The sequence below is a fragment of the Dermacentor andersoni genome, chromosome 2 (genome assembly GCF_023375885.2).
Source record: "Dermacentor andersoni chromosome 2, qqDerAnde1_hic_scaffold, whole genome shotgun sequence".
NCBI lineage: Eukaryota > Metazoa > Arthropoda > Arachnida > Ixodida > Ixodidae > Dermacentor > Dermacentor andersoni.
Window position 1 is genome coordinate 252051714 of NC_092815.1, and position 19798 is coordinate 252071511.

Here is a 19798-nt window from a genome sequence, read left to right on the forward strand (position 1 = left end):
GTGATTTTATAGTTTCCATCTTAAACGGCGCGGTAAAAATTGAACACGCCATGCTAGTGCTTTCCCTTTACCACGTCGACCGGCGATGCCGTATGTCTATATTGTAGCTGGTAACGTGCCGCGTCTGTGGGAATTTAGAATCGCGCTTACATGAGCAAATCGACGCGTAGCATGCACTGTAGTCAGCTTTGTCTCATTGGCGATAAAAGATTTGTGCGGCATCGCTACTCCGATTGTCCCATATTTCGTTAAATGTAATCCTATCAAGAGACGCATGCAGTACAAGGATATATCTTTGTATATTTATTTATTTATTTCTTTGTTTGTTTGTTTATTTATTTATTTAGGTACCAATAAAGCCAGTTTAACTTTGCAGTAGGGAGCAGAAAAATCAGAAATACAGGTACAAAATAACTGAAGTAGCACATAAAAACCTAGCGCAATAAAGCACAAGACAGAAGTGCAGAAAATATCACATACAACCTAGCAGGTCAAATAAAAAGAAAAGGACTTGCCTGATGCACACAAAAAAAAAAAAACGTTGGCAATAGTCACCACATACCACAAGATGCATGTGTAGTGTTAGGTGCAAGTGGTTTCATTTGATTCTATACACTGATCATAGAATGCAGTGTGCAAGTCAATAGGCAGTATTTATCTGAGTATTTAATGTTGTTATATTCACATTTGTTCACTGCAATAAACAGCTTTCATTTTGCATTTTTTTTGCTTGCCAGCTCTGTGAAAATCAGTGCTCCATCACAAACCCTCAAATTTTACCTAGTTCACTCAAGGATTCATTCATTGCCTTCATGCTGTAGGAATAATAAGTTAACCGATGTATTGACGGCATTGTCAGCTGTCTAATTGATAATACTGGTTTTTGTGTCTGTTCAGCACTGTCTTTACCTAATTATCACCTGGGATTATTCTGTGGATCCCAAGTGCTGTGGTCATCGCTTTAAGCAACGCTTTCACAATTTTTGTGGACAGCGTTGTTCCTGCTTAGAAAACATGTGCAAGCAAAGACTAGATGATCCAGTTAGCAATGTTCTCACTGTGGGAAAAAAATGATTGCTGAATTTTATGTGCCAACACCACAATCTGATTACATTGTTATATCCGGCATTTGTACTGTATCCTGTGCTGGTCAATCGTGCAATACTGTAGCCAGCAGTCAGCTGTGATGGCAATGGTTGAATGACTGACTACCTTAATTTTAGTATGAGGCATTCTGTAAGAGCTATTTGCATAGACAGCAGCAGCAGGGATGGGAAAGTCATTGCTCTAAGAAACTTTCTGGAGGGGTTTGCTCACTAAAATCAGCTTCACTGGGCCCCCCAAAAAACCTCTACAAGGCAGATGGCAAGATGCCAAACATGATTATACATAACTGCCTAAATACAAACAATGAATCCACTGACTGCTACATACAAAGCTTCGCACTGTGCTTAGATCTGCATTCAATTAAGACAAATAGTTTAGTATGACATGAAGTTTAAAAACAGATGAAAGGAAAACAAAGTTACACCGCGAGAACGTTTCAAGCAAAAAATGTAAACAGGAAAAAGCATTATGTTAAAGCAAGACATAACAATACCATTACTCTATGTTTAGAAAGTGCAAGCGTAGGTCTTTCATTGTGACATTTATTAAATGGTTGTACTGATTAAGTGTAGTGGGATGCTTGATGTTAATTATTTCGAAACTGATACGTTCCAGATATCATGCACTCTTTCGAGTACAAAGTATCACTAGGCATTAGGCACGCAGCAATCATAATAAGTGCTTAAATGCATCTGAAGCAAAAATAAAATACAAATGCTACACTTCAGTGCATGCAAAAGATGTTCATTCTGGTTGTGTACGCAAGTCACTTTTGTCCCTACAATACTGACTCAGAGTTTGAGCATTGCTCTGTAATAAGATGACACCTTAAAACAAATGTGGATGAACTTGAGCCATACATATTTTTGCCTTTAGACCCGCACATTATTTGCACATTCAGAATATGTGCAAACCTTATTACGCTCACACGCAGGACGTCCGGCAACGTTCCACCAGTGCCCTCTTCAAGTGAGGAGGGAAATGCTGCGGACATCCTAACGAAGATGTGCCAGTTTTCCAACCTGGCAATGCTTCAAGTGCCGTCACCGTCAGGTGAAGAATCACAAACGGAAGCAGCGACACGGTCTACGGCGTCGCATGAGTCTGCAGAATCACAGGAGACTTTGGAACAACTTGATTCACCGCTGCTTGAAGTGCTGTACATTCCAGAGGCTTCCGAAGCACACCACAGCAGGCCGCTATCACAAGCGTCGCTGGCTTCAGCAGGCAGTCTTCAGCAGGCAGAGCTAGGGACGTTGGGAAGTGTTGCATCTGAAGCGACAACATCAAGAGGGGGGAAAGGAAAAAGATGAGGTCAATATAATATTACAGGAATTAGGCAATGTTACAACTGCAATAAACAAATGCAAACCACAGGATGACCTTGATGCTTTTGCGGTCTCTCTGCTGAAACACATGAGAGAGGTCAGTGAGGACAAGCAGCCTCACATGAAAATTAAAATAATGCAACTTGTAAAGAAATTCAAGAATAAGCTATTTTTATGTATGCCTTTTGTGTAATAAATCGAAGAGACAACGAAAGAAAGGAAATCATTGAGGAATTTAGTTGCTTTATATTGAGATGTAGAAATAAGGAGGAAAAGGGAAATGAAAGTGGATGAAAAGATTATTTCCAGTTGATGGGAGACAAACCCACAACCTTCGAATTATGCTTGTGTTGCTCTACCAATGGTGCTGCTGCAATGGCTTTCTTGAGCAGATATGTGCATGTACTAGATCTCGCCCTGGCAGTGCTAGCCAGCGCTACTCATACAAGAACACTCCCAGAGCCTTATCTGGTACACATAAACACCCTAGGAAATTGATGGAGGTATAGCCTCCACTGTAGCCCAATTGGTTTTGAGTTCAGCTTCCACCAGTGGCAAGTTATCTTTTTGCCCACTTTCATTTCCCTTTTCCTTGCAACGTCGAAATTACAAATAAAATAACAGTTATTTTCCTCTATGCTTTACGATGTTTCCTTGTCTGTTGGTTTCATATCAATGCTCCTCAGTTCTTTTTGTTCATTTTATATTGTGTTGTATCTGCATTTTCATGCTAATTATTCAAGAACTTCATAGAGTTGATAGCACTGGTTCGCAACTAAAGGTCTGTTGTTGCAAGACAAGTGTTTATCTCTTTGATGTGTCCATACTCATGGAACCTGTCTAGCAGCAAAGAACCTTTTGACTTCACCACCTGTACATGCCTGAGTTTGTTCACGCATCTACGGGGGCTGCCTGTACAAGCCTGTAAAGAAAAAAAGAATGTAGGGAACCTTTAACCTGTCCCAATTGGAAATTTATATGCTGCAAGTTGTAAAGCTTTCTCTCGAGGAAATTCTAACACCGCAAGCATTTTTCAATTTCTTTTATTTTTAGAGGAGATAGCACAAAGTGAAATATTTTTCCACTGCCAAGCGAGGCTCACTGCCAACGTAGACAGCCTCCCATTCTGCCCCTACTAGCATCCACAAGCCCTGCGTCCTTTTTCTTTCTTTTTTTCTTTTTTTGTCGTATGACTCACTTCCAGAGTTGGTTTTCTATGTTCTGCACTGGATGTTTCGCCAAAGTTGTTTACAGTAATCAGTGACATTGATGGCAGTGCACAAATGAAGCGTTTGTATGTGTAACCCTTCTCGGTCAGGAAGCAGCGCTACCTGAGAGAAACCGGGAACAGCATGCGAGCTGTAAAAGTTTTTAAGCTTAAATAAAATGTTAGAAATATCTGCTGCTGTTGTGCTGTGCAGCAGTTTAATACTTTGAAGGCACAATCTACAACCTGCGACTTACACACCATCGCTTGTCTGTTTACAATGCTGAAACTGGGTCTGAGAGTACTTAAACATTATCATGTACCAGGTTTAATGTACAATTTTGACGTATGCTGCAATTGATGTTTTTGTTTGAATTTTGTTCCTACAGTTTATCCCATTTTGCATTGTAGTTTTGCATTTATTGTTTGTATTTGCCTGTTTGAATGTTAGTCTTTCATAAGCTAAAAAAATAATTGTTTTCCACCAAATACTGAAGCAATGTTTCGGCATTAAAACACACAGTAACCATATGTATAGAAAAGGTATGAATGCTGCTGCTGGTATAGTAGTGAAAGAAGTAAACGTATATATGCTCGCCATTGTTGCTTGCATGACTTACATCACTGGAGCGGAAGCAGCCGTAGGTCATGGAGCTGCTTCACGGCTGCTTCCTTTCACACACCAGGTTGGTGCCACTGCCAGGGGACCTCACCAGCACTGCTGCAGAAGTATGCCATTAGAAGATTCCTGGCATCTGCAGCCTTAGCTTCAAAGTGTCTGGCACGTGTCGTATGAAGTGGAAAGTAGCTCTGCTCCGAGCCATCCCTTGGCATGCCTAGCCGCGAGTGCCTCGGCACAACATTCCCAAAACTGTCCTCCCTGTCTGTGAAATGATGCACATCAGCATTCAGGATGGTCAGGAAGTTGTGCAGGATGCATGCTGCTTTGATGACGAAGTCAACATTCTCAGGCGTCAAAGGGATGGTTCGGAGGAGTATGCGCCACCGGGCTGCCGTGATCCCGAAGGCATTTTCCACGCACCTCCTCGAAAAAAAAATTTGGAAAAAAGATTTTTATTTAGAGTGATGCAATGGAATGCCTTCCTTTAAACAAGAAAAAGTGCACAAGGGTTGGAAGCTCTTGCTGGTGCATGCCTTGGGACAGCATAATACCTTGGGATAGGATAAAAAAAAATAAGACAACGCGAATGCTGGTTCCTGTGTAGTCATCTCCAATTTTTTTTTCTTTTTCATGTTCCCAAGTATTTGAGAAAAGTCATCGATGTGAAGTGTAAAAGGTAAACTGACAACGAATGGTTATTCCGCAAGCCGTCACACTGAGCATCAATTATTAATGAGCCATGAATTATTCGTTAAGCATTTCTTTTATGGGGATACCGCCACTGTCCATTACAGCTGTGTACCGAGACAACACCAACTTCCATGTGCAATTTTCTGGATACACAGCTGTATTTGCGGACCCACTGCTTGTTATACAAGACACTAATGGTGAAATGATCTGATCGTGCAAACTCGTGACACAAAGTTCAATAAAGACTTCTTGAGTAATTGTAATTAGAGATGTGTACTTTTTATAGGTTTTCAGTGCCAATTTTCACAGATGGAAGTGGTTTCATTTTAGAATTGAACAACGCTGACTGCAAATCCTTTACCATCTCAGTTTTATCATACCGTGCTTGGCTCAGCCGATAGTTCAACACTCTTCGTGCATCATTGAGCTGCTTTGCCGGAAACGGGCGCATAAAATCGGTGCGCAGCTGGAATGCCTCATCCCCAATGAAAGTGAAAGGAGCAATGGTGCCTGTTTTTCTTGGAAGTCGGGCACAAGCAGGCACAGAGAGGCGTTCTTGTAGGAGGGCTCTTCCAAAGGTGGAGTTCTGGAAGATACCGCCATCACTATGGCGGCTTTCTGCTCCAACATCTATCAGTATGTACTTGTAGTTGCTGTCGACAACAGCCATGAGTACAACTGAAAAGGTGCTCTGAAAATTGGCATTCAAGAATTACACCAGAGGCACAAGTACGCCTATCATAATGCAAGGGTGACAGGTAGCTAATAAGCAAAGTGAAAGAGTATATGTATAACTATTAGGTGCATCCACTACATTGGTTTACACACAAAGGTTGCATGCGATGAGGATAACTGAGGGCCAGCTGTTGTATTGCAGTCTCGCGAGCTCTTGCGACGTGCATTTTCTGTACTGAAACCAAATTGTAGAGTTCGCAAATACAAAAGTGCCTGCATTTGTTTATATAAATATGGAAAACTGCAACACAATGTGTGTGGTACTGCTTGCATAAATGCAAGCTTTCAATAAAGAAAACTATGAATGAAAGCATTAAACTTAGCATCAAGTAGTTGGCAGCAACTGTAAATCCAATCACACTAGCACAATTATTTCAGTGGTGTTCGCACACCTTATACATGCATAAATTTACCTTGTAGTTGTAGTACATGCTGCCAGAATTCTGAGGAGCAACTATGGCAACATGCTTTCCATCAGCTGCTCCCAAGAAGTTTGGGAACTGCCACTGCGCGGCGAACCCATCGGCAATCTGTGCCCATTCAGACGTGCTTGGTGCCTGCAAATACCCCAAAAAACAAGTACCGCTCCTGTGATTTCTTAATACAAATGGTGAAAAGGAACAGTGGAAATTCAGTTGTGATTGTGCAATTGTGCAACGTGTGAGATTTGTCTCCTTTAGATACTCCAAATTTGTAAAACGTAGAGCAATATAATTCACAATGAAGTAATTGCTATCATTGGAGTGTCAAGACTGGCTGCCTCTAGATAATGGGTAAATTGAAGAGGTTGGTGAAGATTCGAAGTTTCAGATATGATAGAAATTACACAGTAGCTATTCGTACTTGAAAATTAACTATTCGGTGTGTATTTTGAAGTATCGAAACTCCATAAATATTTCGCAAGAATGAACTGTTACAGTTTAGTTACTGTTCTTCGTCTGCTAAACAAAGTGTTGTGCCGCAAATTATCAAAATTGAAACAACAACAACAGTTTTCGAAGCAATGCAGAAACAAATTGGTTAATGCAGGCTTTGGTTTTGCAGTTGAAGCCTACGTGACAACCTGTGATTTTTGCTTGTAGACTGTCATTTAGTCTTTTTTGGCAGCATAGTTATGCATCAGTTCTATCTTTTACACTACAATAAGCGATGTTTTTTGGAAAGGGCCCTATTACACATGTCTACAGCACACAAGCCCTCTAGCAGCTTCTTTCTTCCGCAACTTCTGATATTTTTTAGGCAACAATTTATTCGGCGCTTATGCAAAGCCAGTCACACCACAGCCATTCATTCTTAGAAATCTTGTTTCCAACCAGGCCGTAAAATTTTCAGACTACTTGTGCAGTTTTCTTAACGACAATCGTTTTTGAAATAGATCCTAATTAACCCTGGTAGCCGTCTTTTTTTCACTAGTTAGTAGGAGTATGGCCCCTAGTAATATCAAAACAAATATTGCTGTTGTATATATATGAGTCTCCATTTGACTAATCAATATTCGATTCGCATCCAACAAAGTTGATATTCACCTACCTCTAAAAATTTGTGCATGTAATATGCATAATTAAGAGTCAAGATTACATTTTTTTATGTTGTCATTGGAACAAAGTAGAAACTTATGAAGACTGATGAAATAAGCACGAAGTTCACATGCACAGCAGTACCTTAACATGTGTGCCAGCAATGTCCCTCATAGCTGTGTGACATTACCTTCATGCAGTGGTCTTTGAACCTTGCCCCGATTGCTCGACAGGCCACATGAATGCAGAGTCTAGCCGTCTCAATCCCCACACGGTAAGCCAGGCCAACATCTTTTATGTCCTGCCCGGATGCCAAGTAGCTGGAATGCAAGTTGGAAAAAAATTAGTACCCATTTCTCAGTTGTTTGCACATTATGATGACATGACTTTTCTTGACAATGATTTTCATGGTTATGGGGGCTGTTAGATATGGGGCTGTTTCCTGAGCCTACTTCAAATTCCCCAGACCACTTCGAATCGCGCCACTTCTAAGTAAGGGATGCAGAAACACGGATTACACATTCCAGAGGATCGCTCGAGCCAACAAGTTCACGTGCCAACAAGTTCGTACGCCGCGGTAGCCATTCAATGCTTGAGTTTTCCAGAAAACGAAGGGATCGCCCGGCATTGTTGCAAGGAAAGTGGGTCCCGAAACAAGACGGCTGTGATGTACCGGGAAGGCCTAGAAGCGTCGCACCGGTCGCCTTTGAAGAAGGCATTTGCCACCACAGTGCGGCCGTACCACCAGGAGCAGGTGGGCCCTCGGACAATGGAGCCCAATTGTCCCCCCTTCGCCGCCTTTGAAGAGAGCATTGCACCACAGCAAGGCAAGACCGCGGGGAGCCGCCGGGTCTGACATCACCGCACGGGTGCCTACCATTGGCCGAAGGTGGCGTCATCGGAGCGGACTCTCCCATTGGCCGAACATGACGCGACTTCCAGTCCTCGAAGGGTTTAAAAGAAGGATTCCAGAGAGACCTGAGCATTCCCTGATTCACCTCTCTCGAACTTCTTGCCGCGGGCCGCAGCGTCCGAGTTGCTGCCGCCCCGTAATGACTGTACGACTGTTACTTGACTCTCGCCTCTCTGTATATAATGTAAAATACATACTCCCAAGTTTGTTTTTCATCCCGAAGTCCGTCCCTCGACCCCTACATCTGGTGGCAGCGGTGGGATCGCCTCCAAATGCAACAGATGGTGGCAGCGCTACGGATCAACCTTCGTCGAGAGAGATCCTAAGGAACCGGGACGAGCGAAGGAGAGCCTTCGTCGAAAGAGGTCCGAAGAAACTGGGAGTAGCGAAGAAGAGCGAGCCTTCGACCCTGGGAGTCCAGAGGAACCGGGAACAGCGGACAATTGAACCGGATAGCAGGGTGCTGCAACCGTAAGTGAGCGCGTGGTTTTTTTTCCTTTTGATTCGCCAGACTCAAATGTTGTGTGTTCATTTTGATAGTTCTGGGAATCGGGAGTTTGTTGCATTGTGTGTTTGCACAAATTAATTAAGGAAAACAGTTCTAACCACCTGTCGGGGCAGCTGCCATGGATCTTAGAAGGTTGACGAGGTTAGACTTGTTGTTGGTGTGCGACGATTTGGGAGTTGAGGCGGACGAACGGATGAAAACACCAGCTATCATAAAGGCAATTCAAGATAGTGGCAATGATGATAAAAGCATTGACCTTGCTTGGGAAGTGATACAAGAACCGCGGGAGCGTGAGCGTCGTGAACGTAAGAGTGAGCGTAAGCGTCAAGAACGCGAGAATGAACGGAAGCGTGAGCTTCAAGAACTTACTCTTAAGTGTGAGCGTCACGAACGTGAGAATAAACGCGAACGTGAGTATCAGGAACGTAAGCTTGAGCGTGAGCAAAAGTATGAGAGAGAGAAGGCAGCACTGATCAAAGAGATACAGTATTGTGATCTGTTAATGGCACAGAGACAACGGCTGTCTGAGAATTCTGTAAGTAGTACAGAGCGAAAGAATGAGGCAGCATCGAGCGGATTTTCGCCAAAAGCCGACGAGGAGAGTAGTGCCTGTGAGATTGGCTGCAGATTCATAAGTGAAGAGAAAAGGCTAGCTGCTAACGATGCCTTAGTGGCAACAGAGGCCGTTAAAGGCCGCAAGGAGAGCGACGAGGTGCTGTGCCAACAGATGACCGTAGAAACAGCTAGGCCAGCTGCGAACAAATTGGCACAATTACCGCGCGTGTGCGTCGCTGGTTATGTTAGCGAGGTTGCTAGCGAAGAAAAGGGTACTGCTGACCTGACAGACGCGAGCACCCATGTAGAGCCAGATCTGCGTGCAGAAGTGAAGTGCGAGCTGAGCGATGCAGTTGAGAGTAGTTCTCGGGATGGCGAGCTCCGTAGTTCACGAGAGAACAACTGCATTGTTCAGGGATCGGTGCGGCTCTCCGCCAGTCTAGATAGCCTAGAAAGGGATGGTTCAGTTATTAATCATTCGGACTGTGCGCGTGAGACAGCGATCGATACCGACGGACTGTGTGTCAATGCACAGCGTGAGCTGGGCAATGTAGTAGAGGGCAGTTCGCAAGAGTGCGAGTTGTCTAACTCGAGTAAAGCCTGCTGCATTGTTCCAGAGTCGGTTGGGCTGTCCGCCAGTCGAGGCAAAGTGAGAGTAGATTTAAATGTAAATCACTCCGACTGTGCGGGTAAGAGACCGATCCGGGCCGACGAAATGTGTACCGGCCAGCACGAGGCACGAGAAGGCGACATGAAAGTGAGCGCGAAGAGAAAGCGCCGTAAAAAGAAGCGCGGTAAAGACCGAAAGACGGTAACTAATGTAGCGCCGCCAAAGATGGCGAGAGACCCAAGAGGGCAGGGCGCGAGGAAAAAGGTGCGGTCGTCACTGACGATGCTGACGCATCGAAAACGTTCGAGCCACCGGTCAAAAGGAGACCGAGAAGCATGTTCTGCACGGACGCGGACAAAGGGCACGGGGCTGTTAAACTCCTCGTCGTTCCGTAGTTCTTTTTATAGCTCAGCATGCAGTTCAAAGAAGCGCAAGGTGGCAGGACGACACCAGGTGGCGAGTAGCGACGCGGTCAATCGAGTTTGTGAGGAAAGCGGGGCGCCAGGACGCAAATTGGCAGGAGACCGTAACGTCTTGTGGGAGCTGATAGTGAGTCAGCCTTTTTGTTGTTCCTCGGCAGCCAGAGTAGCTTTCAAACCGCGACCACCTCGGGTTCGGCTCAAAGTATGAGTCAGACATAAGCGTTTGGAAAGGGAGGCCAAGAGCGCTTCCGTAGAAATGAAGTGTTTTGTTCTTTATTTTGAGCATCGGAAAGTTTTCACGAATTGAGACTAGGATTTCTTTCAATGTGTAAGGTTTGAGCTTTGTTTGTGTTTTCGTTTGAGAAGCTCCGAGATTTGAAAGATGCGTTTTATGTAAACCTGTAGTCTCGTGAGATGTTCATTAATAAGTACATAGGCTTTCTTTTGTGTGTGTGTGAGTAACCTGAAGGTCAAGGTTATTGTTGAGAGGCCTATCGTAACGCGTGTGTGTTTTAGTTAACCTGCTTTTTTATGTGTTTTTATTTTTCTAAGGTTAACCGCGTGGGTTTTCAGTGAGTGCATGATTTGCACCGAGAAGCGTTCTTAGTTCCATTAGCGCGTGTCCTGTGTGGACGGAAGGAAGCAGATTTATGACTGGGTTGCTCGTGTTTGTTGAGGGCAGCCGTATTCTGTCTTCTTTAGTGAGCGTGCGTGGAAAGAGTTAGTAGAAGACGCATCATTTTAAGAGTTCTGCGGAGTGTGCAAGTCCCGCGAGTTTAATTGTTCGTTTAAGTCACGTGTCCTAGAGGGACAAAAGGAAGAAACGTGAGTAAGCGTAAATGAAAAGTTTGCCTACAACGCAAGTACGCGTTCTGTTTAGTGACCACAAGGCTAGTGCGCTTGTGATTACGTACTTGTGAGGTTGACCAGATTGTTCAGTGGCACCAATACGTGCGATAAGTACGCCACTGCGATAGATTGGAAACATGCTGTTCGTGTAGTTAGGCCACTTAAGTTATGTTCGGCTGTTTTCATTTGTTGTTTGCATCGTCAACGACCCTTTGTTTTGCAACAGCAATAGTACTCTGGTCTTGTCGGCATTCGAGGAGAAATGGATAGCGGTTTGGAAAGGTGGTTGGAACTGTTTAGTCAAAATTGGGGAAATAAAAGATCAGGGTTCATTTTGACTCAATAATAGCCTGGTGAGTCAGGGATGAAGAGCCTGCGCTTGCACGTGGTGCAGCGCTGTGTTGTTTTGTTTGTTTGACGTATGTTCTCCAGGGCCCAGGAACCCGAAGTTCGTCAAACGAGGCTCGACACCAATACCCTGCAGGTTCTTTCGGCGTTCCTCATGGCCAGCGAATTGAGTTCACCGGCCATTCAGAACATCCGGGGTGAGGACGAGCTGTTAGATATGGGGCTGTTTCCTGAGCCTACTTCAAATTCCCCAGACCACTTCGAATCGCGCCACTTCTAAGTAAGGGATGCAGAAACACGGATTACACATTCCAGAGGATCGCTCGAGCCAACAAGTTCACGTGCCAACAAGTTCGTACGCCGCGGTAGCTATTCAATGCTTGAGTTTTCCAGAAAACGAAGGGATCGCCCGGCATTGTTGCAAGGAAAGTGGGTCCCGAAACAAGACGGCTGTGATGTACTGGGAAGGCCTGGCAGCGTCGCACCGGTCGCCTTTGAAGAAGGCATTTGCCACCACAGCGGGGCAGTACCACCGGGAGCAGGTGGGCCCTCGGACAATGGAGCCCAATTGTCCCCCCTTCGCCGCCTTTGAAGAGAGCATTGCACCACAGCAAGGCAAGACCGCGGGGAGCCGCCGGGTGTGACATCACCGCACGGGTGCCTACCATTGGCCGAAGGTGGCGTCATCGGAGCGGACTCTCCCATTGGCCGAACATGACGCGACTTCCAGTCCTCGAAGGGTTTAAAAGAAGGATTCCAGAGAGACCTAAGCATTCCCTGATTCACCTCTCTCGAACTTCTTGCCGCGGGCCGCAGCGTCCGAGTTGCTGCCGGCCCATAATGACTGTACGACTGTTACTTGACTCTCACCTCTCTGTATATAATGTAAAATAAATACTCCCAAGTTTGTTTTTCATCCCGAAGTCCGTCCCTCGACCCCTACAGGGCGCTCTTTGAGTGACATACGATCAGATTTAATTTGTGCAGGTTAACTTCCACCTGCATGTTTAACAAGTTGTGCAAGGTCAAAGGCACTGAGGTAGCTTTTGTGTGATGCCATTCGATGGCAAAGTTGGACAATTCAGTGAGCTCATAACTGCTACACTGGTAATGCACTAAGTGCGCACTTTTAATAGCTGTGATATATATATATATATATATATATATTTATTTATTTATCTATTTATATAAATTTATATATATATATATATATATATATATGTATATTAAGTGTTTCTTTTTACACACGCATTGTCACTTCCTTCGTTCATTATTTTGTCCTGCTTCAATGTTTTGCGACCTGTCCCTGCTTTGGCTGCCAAAAGGCAGCTGGCAATATTATGTAAATAGATAAAATAACTCATGCATTAAATGACAAAGAAATGATGTTTGCTCTTTAGGGCGCACATTCTGTATTCCTTCAATCACATATTATTTTTGCAATGGCAACTAGCCTTTACACACCTCAATGCTATAGCAAGTCGTTTTCCAGGCTCCAGGGGTTCTCGAATGTGGTGCTGCCGTGTGAGGTCCTCTGCTACAAAGGTCAAGAGCTTGTCGAAGAGCTGCGGCGTCATGCGGAAAAACTTATAGAAAAATCCATGGTCACCTTGACGCGTCCGTTGCATCTGTAAAAAAAGGTGCATTATTACCTGACAGAAGGCCCGTGTCCTACCCACATACACGCGCAAGTATCAGGAACGGTACACTTTTAACTGACGCACATGGATAGCCACTAGCCATGATTAACTTCACCCCCTGCATTGTTTATATGCTCGAATACAGTGTGTCGGCAAACAGGACAACCAGTGAATGTTAGATTAAACAAAAATTGTGTGGCCACTGCCAAGAAACTTCCGAAAGCAGTGGCATAGCATTTTAACCTGCCAGGTCACAATTTAATTGCATTACACTTCACATTCTACAGTCACACTTCCGTGAGGCAGGAAACATAAGAAATCATATCTCATCAACAAGTTTAATATTTAGCCGACACGTATAATGTTTCAAAAGGTGCTCTTGAATCCACGTGCTATACTAATGGCACAAATATTACTAGCAGTCCTTAACCTTTATGTAGGGGTGCGCAAATACCAAATGGTATCTTTAGAACTGAATATCTATTCAAATGAAGAAACAAAAGAGGCTGGATATCGACTAAAATATCGAATAGCAGAAAATTTATTACGAAACTTAATCCTTGCAAATTTTGTGCAAGAAAGGAGGGCGCTATATTACAAGCTCTCTACATGCAGTATGTCCTACTGTTAATGAAGGGACCTTCAAATTAGGATTCCAGCACTGGCTGCACCTTAGTTCTAGCATATGAAGGTCTGGAAAATACTTCTATTAATAGACTGTCTGTTCAATAGAATCAAGTACTCCCCCCCTGAAGCTGAAGAATTAGTGAAGGTTTGTGCTACTCTGTGTGCGATCCCCGTATACGCCGACAAGGGTTAGAGAACTGTTGAAGCCGCGTAAAGTATCGTCACCACGTATCTGATACACGATCTGCGTGCATCCGGCGGCTAATCAGCCCATCCTTCGCCCATGCTTTCGCGCTTTCCGAGATACACCATGCTCTTGTCGTTCCGCCTGCTCGCGTACGTTACGTTATCGCTTCCACCTGTGCTTCCACATAGGCGAACCTTGTACCGAGGCTGTGCCGTTCTCGAAATAGTGGCGTTCGCGCGCTGTGTGTGTGCGATCCCCGCATACCTACTTTAGCCTTTTCACTTGTGTTTCCTATGCGCGCATTAAAAAACGCTGGTAAGGAAAGTAACTGCTGTCCTGAGAAAGACAAGACCCCGTGTCCTAACGTTGGCTCCTTGTTCTACCACTGTAGATAATCGAAAGGAAAGCGGTTACTCACAGCCGTGTAGTAAAGTCCTTCTTTACGCCGTTGAAAGACACGCCGGACCCACCAACGTCGCTGCAGATGATTTCTGCGCTCCCGACGCCTTTGCAAAAGCAGCAGCAGCAAAAGCTCCCGTGCAAGAAGCAAAAGTTTCAGTCTCACGTCGTACATCGTGGGCAGAGAATCCTGAAGCTGGCGAAGCAGGCGGATAAGAAAAAATTGGAGGACGCTTAAGCTTCGCCTTCAAGAGTGGAACGCGACAGCGTTCCCGTCGACCCGCCGAGGGGTGTAAGACGCGCTACGGCGCAGCGACTACGCGCCCCGCATCGGACGCGGTGAGCGTCGAGCAACGCAGCGTTCGGCGCGACAACGAAATATGCGCCTGAGCAAGCGACGCACGCCTGAGCCTTAGAAACAGCTCGTTTTTAAGGCAACACCGCGTTTTCTAGTGGCGCTTTTGTACCGCTTTGAAGCATCGAACTCGTGGCTTAGGCTCAGAGGCTTCCTGCGAGAAGTCGTATTGCCCTTTGACTTCCTACATACGCGCTTTTCATTGAATTACCTTGCATCTGTTAAACGGAAAAGACTGTACAAAGATTTACTTGATGTATCATTGCCTGTGCCTGTCTATCGTTCTATGTACCGCCTTGAACCCAGAGGAAGAAGCCTGCTCAAGCGAGTGAAGCGGATGCCGATACGGTCATCCGCAAAAACCTTTTATGCGAAGCATATTACTAGAGCTCAACCCAGCTCCTCAGGCGCGGCGGTGTCGCCTTCAATACCACGTGACACCGTGACGTCACGACAAAGGAGAAACGGGGCTCCAACTCGCGCCGTCGAACGCGGCGTCGCCTTCAAGGCTGACCACGTGACACGGTGACGTCACGACAGAGGATAAACGGGGCTCCAACTCGCGCCGTCGCTCGCGGCGTCGCGGCGGTATATAAGCAGCTGCGCTTGTTTCTAGGTGGCTTTGGCTCGACTCTTGCAAGATGGGCTGGGTGGGAATCGAACCAGGGTCTCCGAAGTGTGAGACGGAGACGCTAGCACTGAGCCACGAGTACGATGCTTCAAAGCGGTACAAAAGCGCCTCTAGTGAATGCGGTGTTGCCTTAGAAACGAGCTGTTTCTAAGGCTCAGGCGTGCGTCGCTTGCTCAGGCGCACATTTCGTTGCCGCGCCAAACGCTGCGTTGCTCGACGCTCACCGCGTCCAATCCGAGGCGCGTAGTCGCTGCGCCGTAGCCCATTGTCTTACACCCCTTGGCGGGTCGACGGGAACGCTGTCGCGTTCCACTCTTGAAGGCGAAGCAGAGTAACGCATGAGTTGTTTCTTCGTCTAGCCGAACCAAATATAGCCAAGCAACATCAGTTCACCAGGCTAAACAGTGGTTGAACAACTAAAATAAAGGCTAGTTTGCTTCGCATCCTGGGCTTAACCTTAGCTAAGCCACAGCCATTTTTTTCTTCCATTTACACAGTGGAACGCTCCCAGTGAAGCCATGGCTAAGAGAAAGGGGAATTTTTGTGCCGTGGTCTGTAAACTGCTCAAGATGCAGGCAACCAGAGACGATTGAGCATATCTTTCTTGATTGTTCAGATGCAATGTTCTTGTGGGACATCCAACAAAGAACGTTGAAAAAGGAATTACCGATAACACCGTACGGCATCCGCTTCTTGCCAACTGAGAACGCAGATATGCCATGTGACATGTTTCTGGCAATATGTTTACATAGCCTGTGGAAAACAAGAATGGATGAGCGTCATGAGAGGCTTGTTATTCATCCTGCGAGAGAGAATTTCATTGAAAGCGTGCTATATCTGCGTGAAGCTTATAAAACGAGAAAAAAAACACCCGAATGGATGCATATATTGGATGAACTAGCGGTAATCAAGTGTTTTTAACTATTCGCAAGGGCCCAAGACGGTCATTGCTTTTACCATTATGAAGTGTATCTGTTTATGCCGTATGTGTACGTCGAAGACCGGCAATAAAGAAAAAAAAAACGCGTGGCTCAGTGGTAACGTCTCCGTCTCACACTCCGCAGACCCTGGTTCGATTCCCACCCAGCCCATCTTGCAAGTTGTTTTTTATTCATGAAGTGCCTGCTGGGATTTATCGCTCACGGCCAACGCAGCCGACACCGACGCCGACGACACCGGCTTTTCTGCGACACGAGCTCCTTAACGCTATCGCGTTAAAATCTCGACAGCAATGTCGTGCGGGGTAGGGCGCAGATTGTCAACTGCAGCCGCGGGCGAGCAGACGCTATCATGCGCTATCGCGCGTGCGGATCGGCAGTGGTGATGTTGATCATTGATGTAGCTTTGTTTACCGTACGATGTGTAGATAAAACGGCGTACATTTCTCAACTTAAAAACAATGTAGTTGTTCTAACATCGATAAATTAAATAGAAAGGTTAGTCATAATGAAATTGAGGATAAACTTTTCTCAAACCAAAAAGCAAACGTTTCCGCCGAAGCTGGTCTGTCAGCCCTGTGCTGCGCGCAGTGAGACGCGCGCGTGTGCGCGTATCTTGTGGCTGGTCGCCCTTCCCTTCGTCACCCGCATATGCGCTCGCAGACGCGTATGCTTACGCGGACGCGTAGCGAGATGCATATCCCGTGCTGCAGTTGGTTGGGCCTTTAGCACGTGTTGTACGCGTTTGTTCTCAGGCGTGCCGGCATAGACAAGCATGGCACCGCGAGCGGCGCTGCTGGATGGATGGATGAATGTTATGAGCGTCCCCTTTGGAACGGGGCGGTGGGTTGCGCCACGAAGCTCTTGCTATTATACTGCCTAATGTCCTAAATAAGTTAAACAATAAAAAATAAACACTATGAACTCCGACGCCCAAATTTTCTGTTCCCCTATTGCTAACTGAGCTTTTGTATGTCTTCGGTTTTTGTCGGTTCCCTATTGTTCGTCCACCAATCCTAAAATCGCCTCTTACTGACGTCTATTGCGGACATGTTTACTTTTGCACTGCTCTCGCGGAACGCCAGTGCTTCAAGGAGGCCAGTGGCGCCGAAATCGACCGCTGGGTAGACGTCATCACATTCTAACAAAACATGCTCCATAGTTTCCCTAGCTTTACCGCAGCAAGCACACGCTTCTTCTTCCGTCTTATATCTCGCTTTATAGGTCTGCGTTCAAATGCATCCTGATCTCGCTTCGAAAAGTAATGAGCTTCCTTTTGAGTTATCTTAAATTGTTTCTTTCCTGATTTCGTCTTTTTCCTCTTAAGTAGTTACTCATGGCAGGTTTCCTTTCCATCGCCATTACTCATGAGATTATTTGAGCCTCTCTGACTTTCCGATTGACCTTCTTTGCTTCTGTGTTGCCCGCCCTACAGGCCGCATACTTGCCGGTAAGCTTCCTAGTTCTTTTCCTCCAATGTGAATCAATGTTTTTCCTGTACCTGAACACTCTCCCAGCCCATTTACTTTCCTCCATATTCCTCAGCCGTTCTTCATGCTCAATTTTAGTGCAAGCTTCCCTCAATTCAAGACTAGTCTAGCCCATATCACCCTGCACAGCTTCATTTGTAGTCTTCCCTTGAGCGCCCAATGCCAGGCGACCCACTGACCTTTGGTTCCCGTCCAGCCCTGATTGTACCTCTGAGTTAAAGCAAACAACCACATTTCCAAAAGTTAGTCCTGGAACCATTACACCTTTCCACATACCTCCGAGGACCTTGTACCTATTTTATCCCCGTAGCGCTCTGTGCTTCATTATGGCTGCATTTCTCTTCCCCTTCACTGTTATTGTTTTTTCCTGTGTTTCCATATATCTATTGCCTTCGTTTACCAGTATACCTAGATATCTATGTTCTGTTACCCGAGGTATTTCCTGGCCCTGAATTTCCACTGTCTGTTCGCTGTTTTCATTGAATACTATAACACCTAATTTTTTAAGACTAAATTTCAAACCTAAATTTTTGCCTTCCTGGCCACAGATATTTGCCAGACGTTGCAAATTACTTTGCTTGTTAGCTAGCAACACAATGTCGTCCACATAAAATAAGCGTGGGAGCTGCTGCTCTATTACTATACTCGCCTGTTTATATAAGAGATTAAACCCGATATTACTTCCTTCTAGCGCCCTCTCCGTCCTCACAATGTACATCATAAACAGCAGCGGGGACAAAGGGCACCCTGCCTCAGTCGCTTGTTAATATGAGCTTTCTGCTCACTCTTAATCCCTTCCCATTCAACGCATACGTTTTTCTAGGTAAATCTTTCTCAAAAGCTGTAGACAATCGTCACCTAAGCCTTCCCCTTCCAGAATATCCCACAAAATGTTGCGGTCTACGTTGTCATAGGCTCCTGTAGTGTCTAAAAAGCCGCATATACTTTTCAATACACTGAGTAAGAACAAATAAGTTATCATCTAAACGCCTGCCTACTCTGAAGCCATTCTGAAGTTCTTCCAAATGAAATTATCCTCGGCCCATGCTTGAAGCTTTAATTTGATTGCCTGCATTGCTACCCTCTATATTACCGATGTAATGGTCAACGGTCTATACGAGTGAATTCTATCTTTCTCCCCCCTACCGTTATAAATTAAATTAATTCTACTTTGTCGCCAACTGTCTGGTATTCGTCTATCTTTTAATGTTATTTGCACTGCTTTTACCAGAGCTGCCTTATTTTTTGGTCCTAGTTCATTCATTAATCAGCCTAACGGGAACCTCCTCTAGCTCCGTGGCTGTGCACTTAGGAATTTTCTCCTCCGCTTCCTTAAAGTTGAAATTTGTCAGCACCAGCTCCTTTTCCACTTGGGCCTCTTTAAAGTTTTTTTTCTTCAAATACAACCTCGTCATTGGCTTTAAAAGATCCGGCTGTAATTTAGCCGATTCGGCCGTCATTGGCTTGGAAAGATTTTACGGATGTAGTTTTATTGCGCTTCTCCTTCCAGTCTGTTTTCATCTTCGTCTAGGATATGTTGTTGTATTGTTGTTGACTTTCGACCTAATAGTTTTATGTGGTTCCAAAATATTCTAGGTGCGGCCTTCTTTTTCTCGTATTTCTAACAACCAACGTTTACTTTCATCTTTTCATTATGCTTGCACAAGTATTTGTACAATAGACTTTTTCTGTCGCTATATTTCCCATTTACTGGTTACTTCATCTTGCGGCAACCGCGCCTTTGCCTGCCTCTGCTCTCGAGATGCTCTCTGTCATTCGGCAATCGCTTCTCGTATCTCCCTGTTACACCAGCTTTTCGGTCTCTTTCATCCTTTCTAATGAACATGTTGTTTCTCTTTCCGTATTTATGTCGTTAGTACACTTAGAATCTCACTATATACCCACTCTTTACTTGGCCATTTGACAAGTTCTTCCTCGACTCTAGTGACTATATTTGCTATTTGTTCAGCGTTCAAATTTGGACTGGCCATTTTGCGCTCCTTGCTCTCTTTGCCAACTACATATCCCATTTTCAAAATGATGCGTTTATGGTCCCTCCCTATGCTGCTATGCCCTTCTTCATCAATGACAATTTCTCTCAACTTATCATGAATTCCTTC

The 19798-nt window shown here is 45.1% G+C and overlaps 1 protein-coding gene across 1 annotated transcript; it reads right to left on the minus strand.

Moving 5' to 3' along the window:
- Nucleotides 1-290: 290 nt before the first annotated feature.
- On the minus strand, nucleotides 291-14499 carry LOC129387017 (uncharacterized). The gene is made up of 5 exons (XM_055075646.2): nucleotides 14284-14499; nucleotides 12876-13039; nucleotides 7397-7526; nucleotides 4263-6246; nucleotides 291-2379 (listed from the first exon to the last, which is right to left on the minus strand). Exons 1-4 carry the CDS (start codon nucleotides 14437-14439, stop codon nucleotides 6064-6066), a joined length of 633 nt encoding a protein of 210 aa, XP_054931621.1. The 5' UTR covers nucleotides 14440-14499; the 3' UTR covers nucleotides 291-2379; nucleotides 4263-6063.
- Between the last annotated feature and the right edge of the window lie 5299 nt (nucleotides 14500-19798).

Coding starts and splice junctions, on each gene's coding strand:
- LOC129387017 (XM_055075646.2), bottom strand. CDS start 14,439: ATGTACGACGTGAGACTGAAACTTTTGCTTCTTGCACGGGAGCTTTTG. Junction 13,040..14,283: donor AAGGACTTTACTACACGGCT/GTGAGTAACCGC, acceptor CTTTTTTTACAG/ATGCAACGGACGCGTCAAGG. Junction 7,527..12,875: donor CGACTTGCTATAGCATTGAG/GTGTGTAAAGGC, acceptor CTTGCATTCCAG/CTACTTGGCATCCGGGCAGG.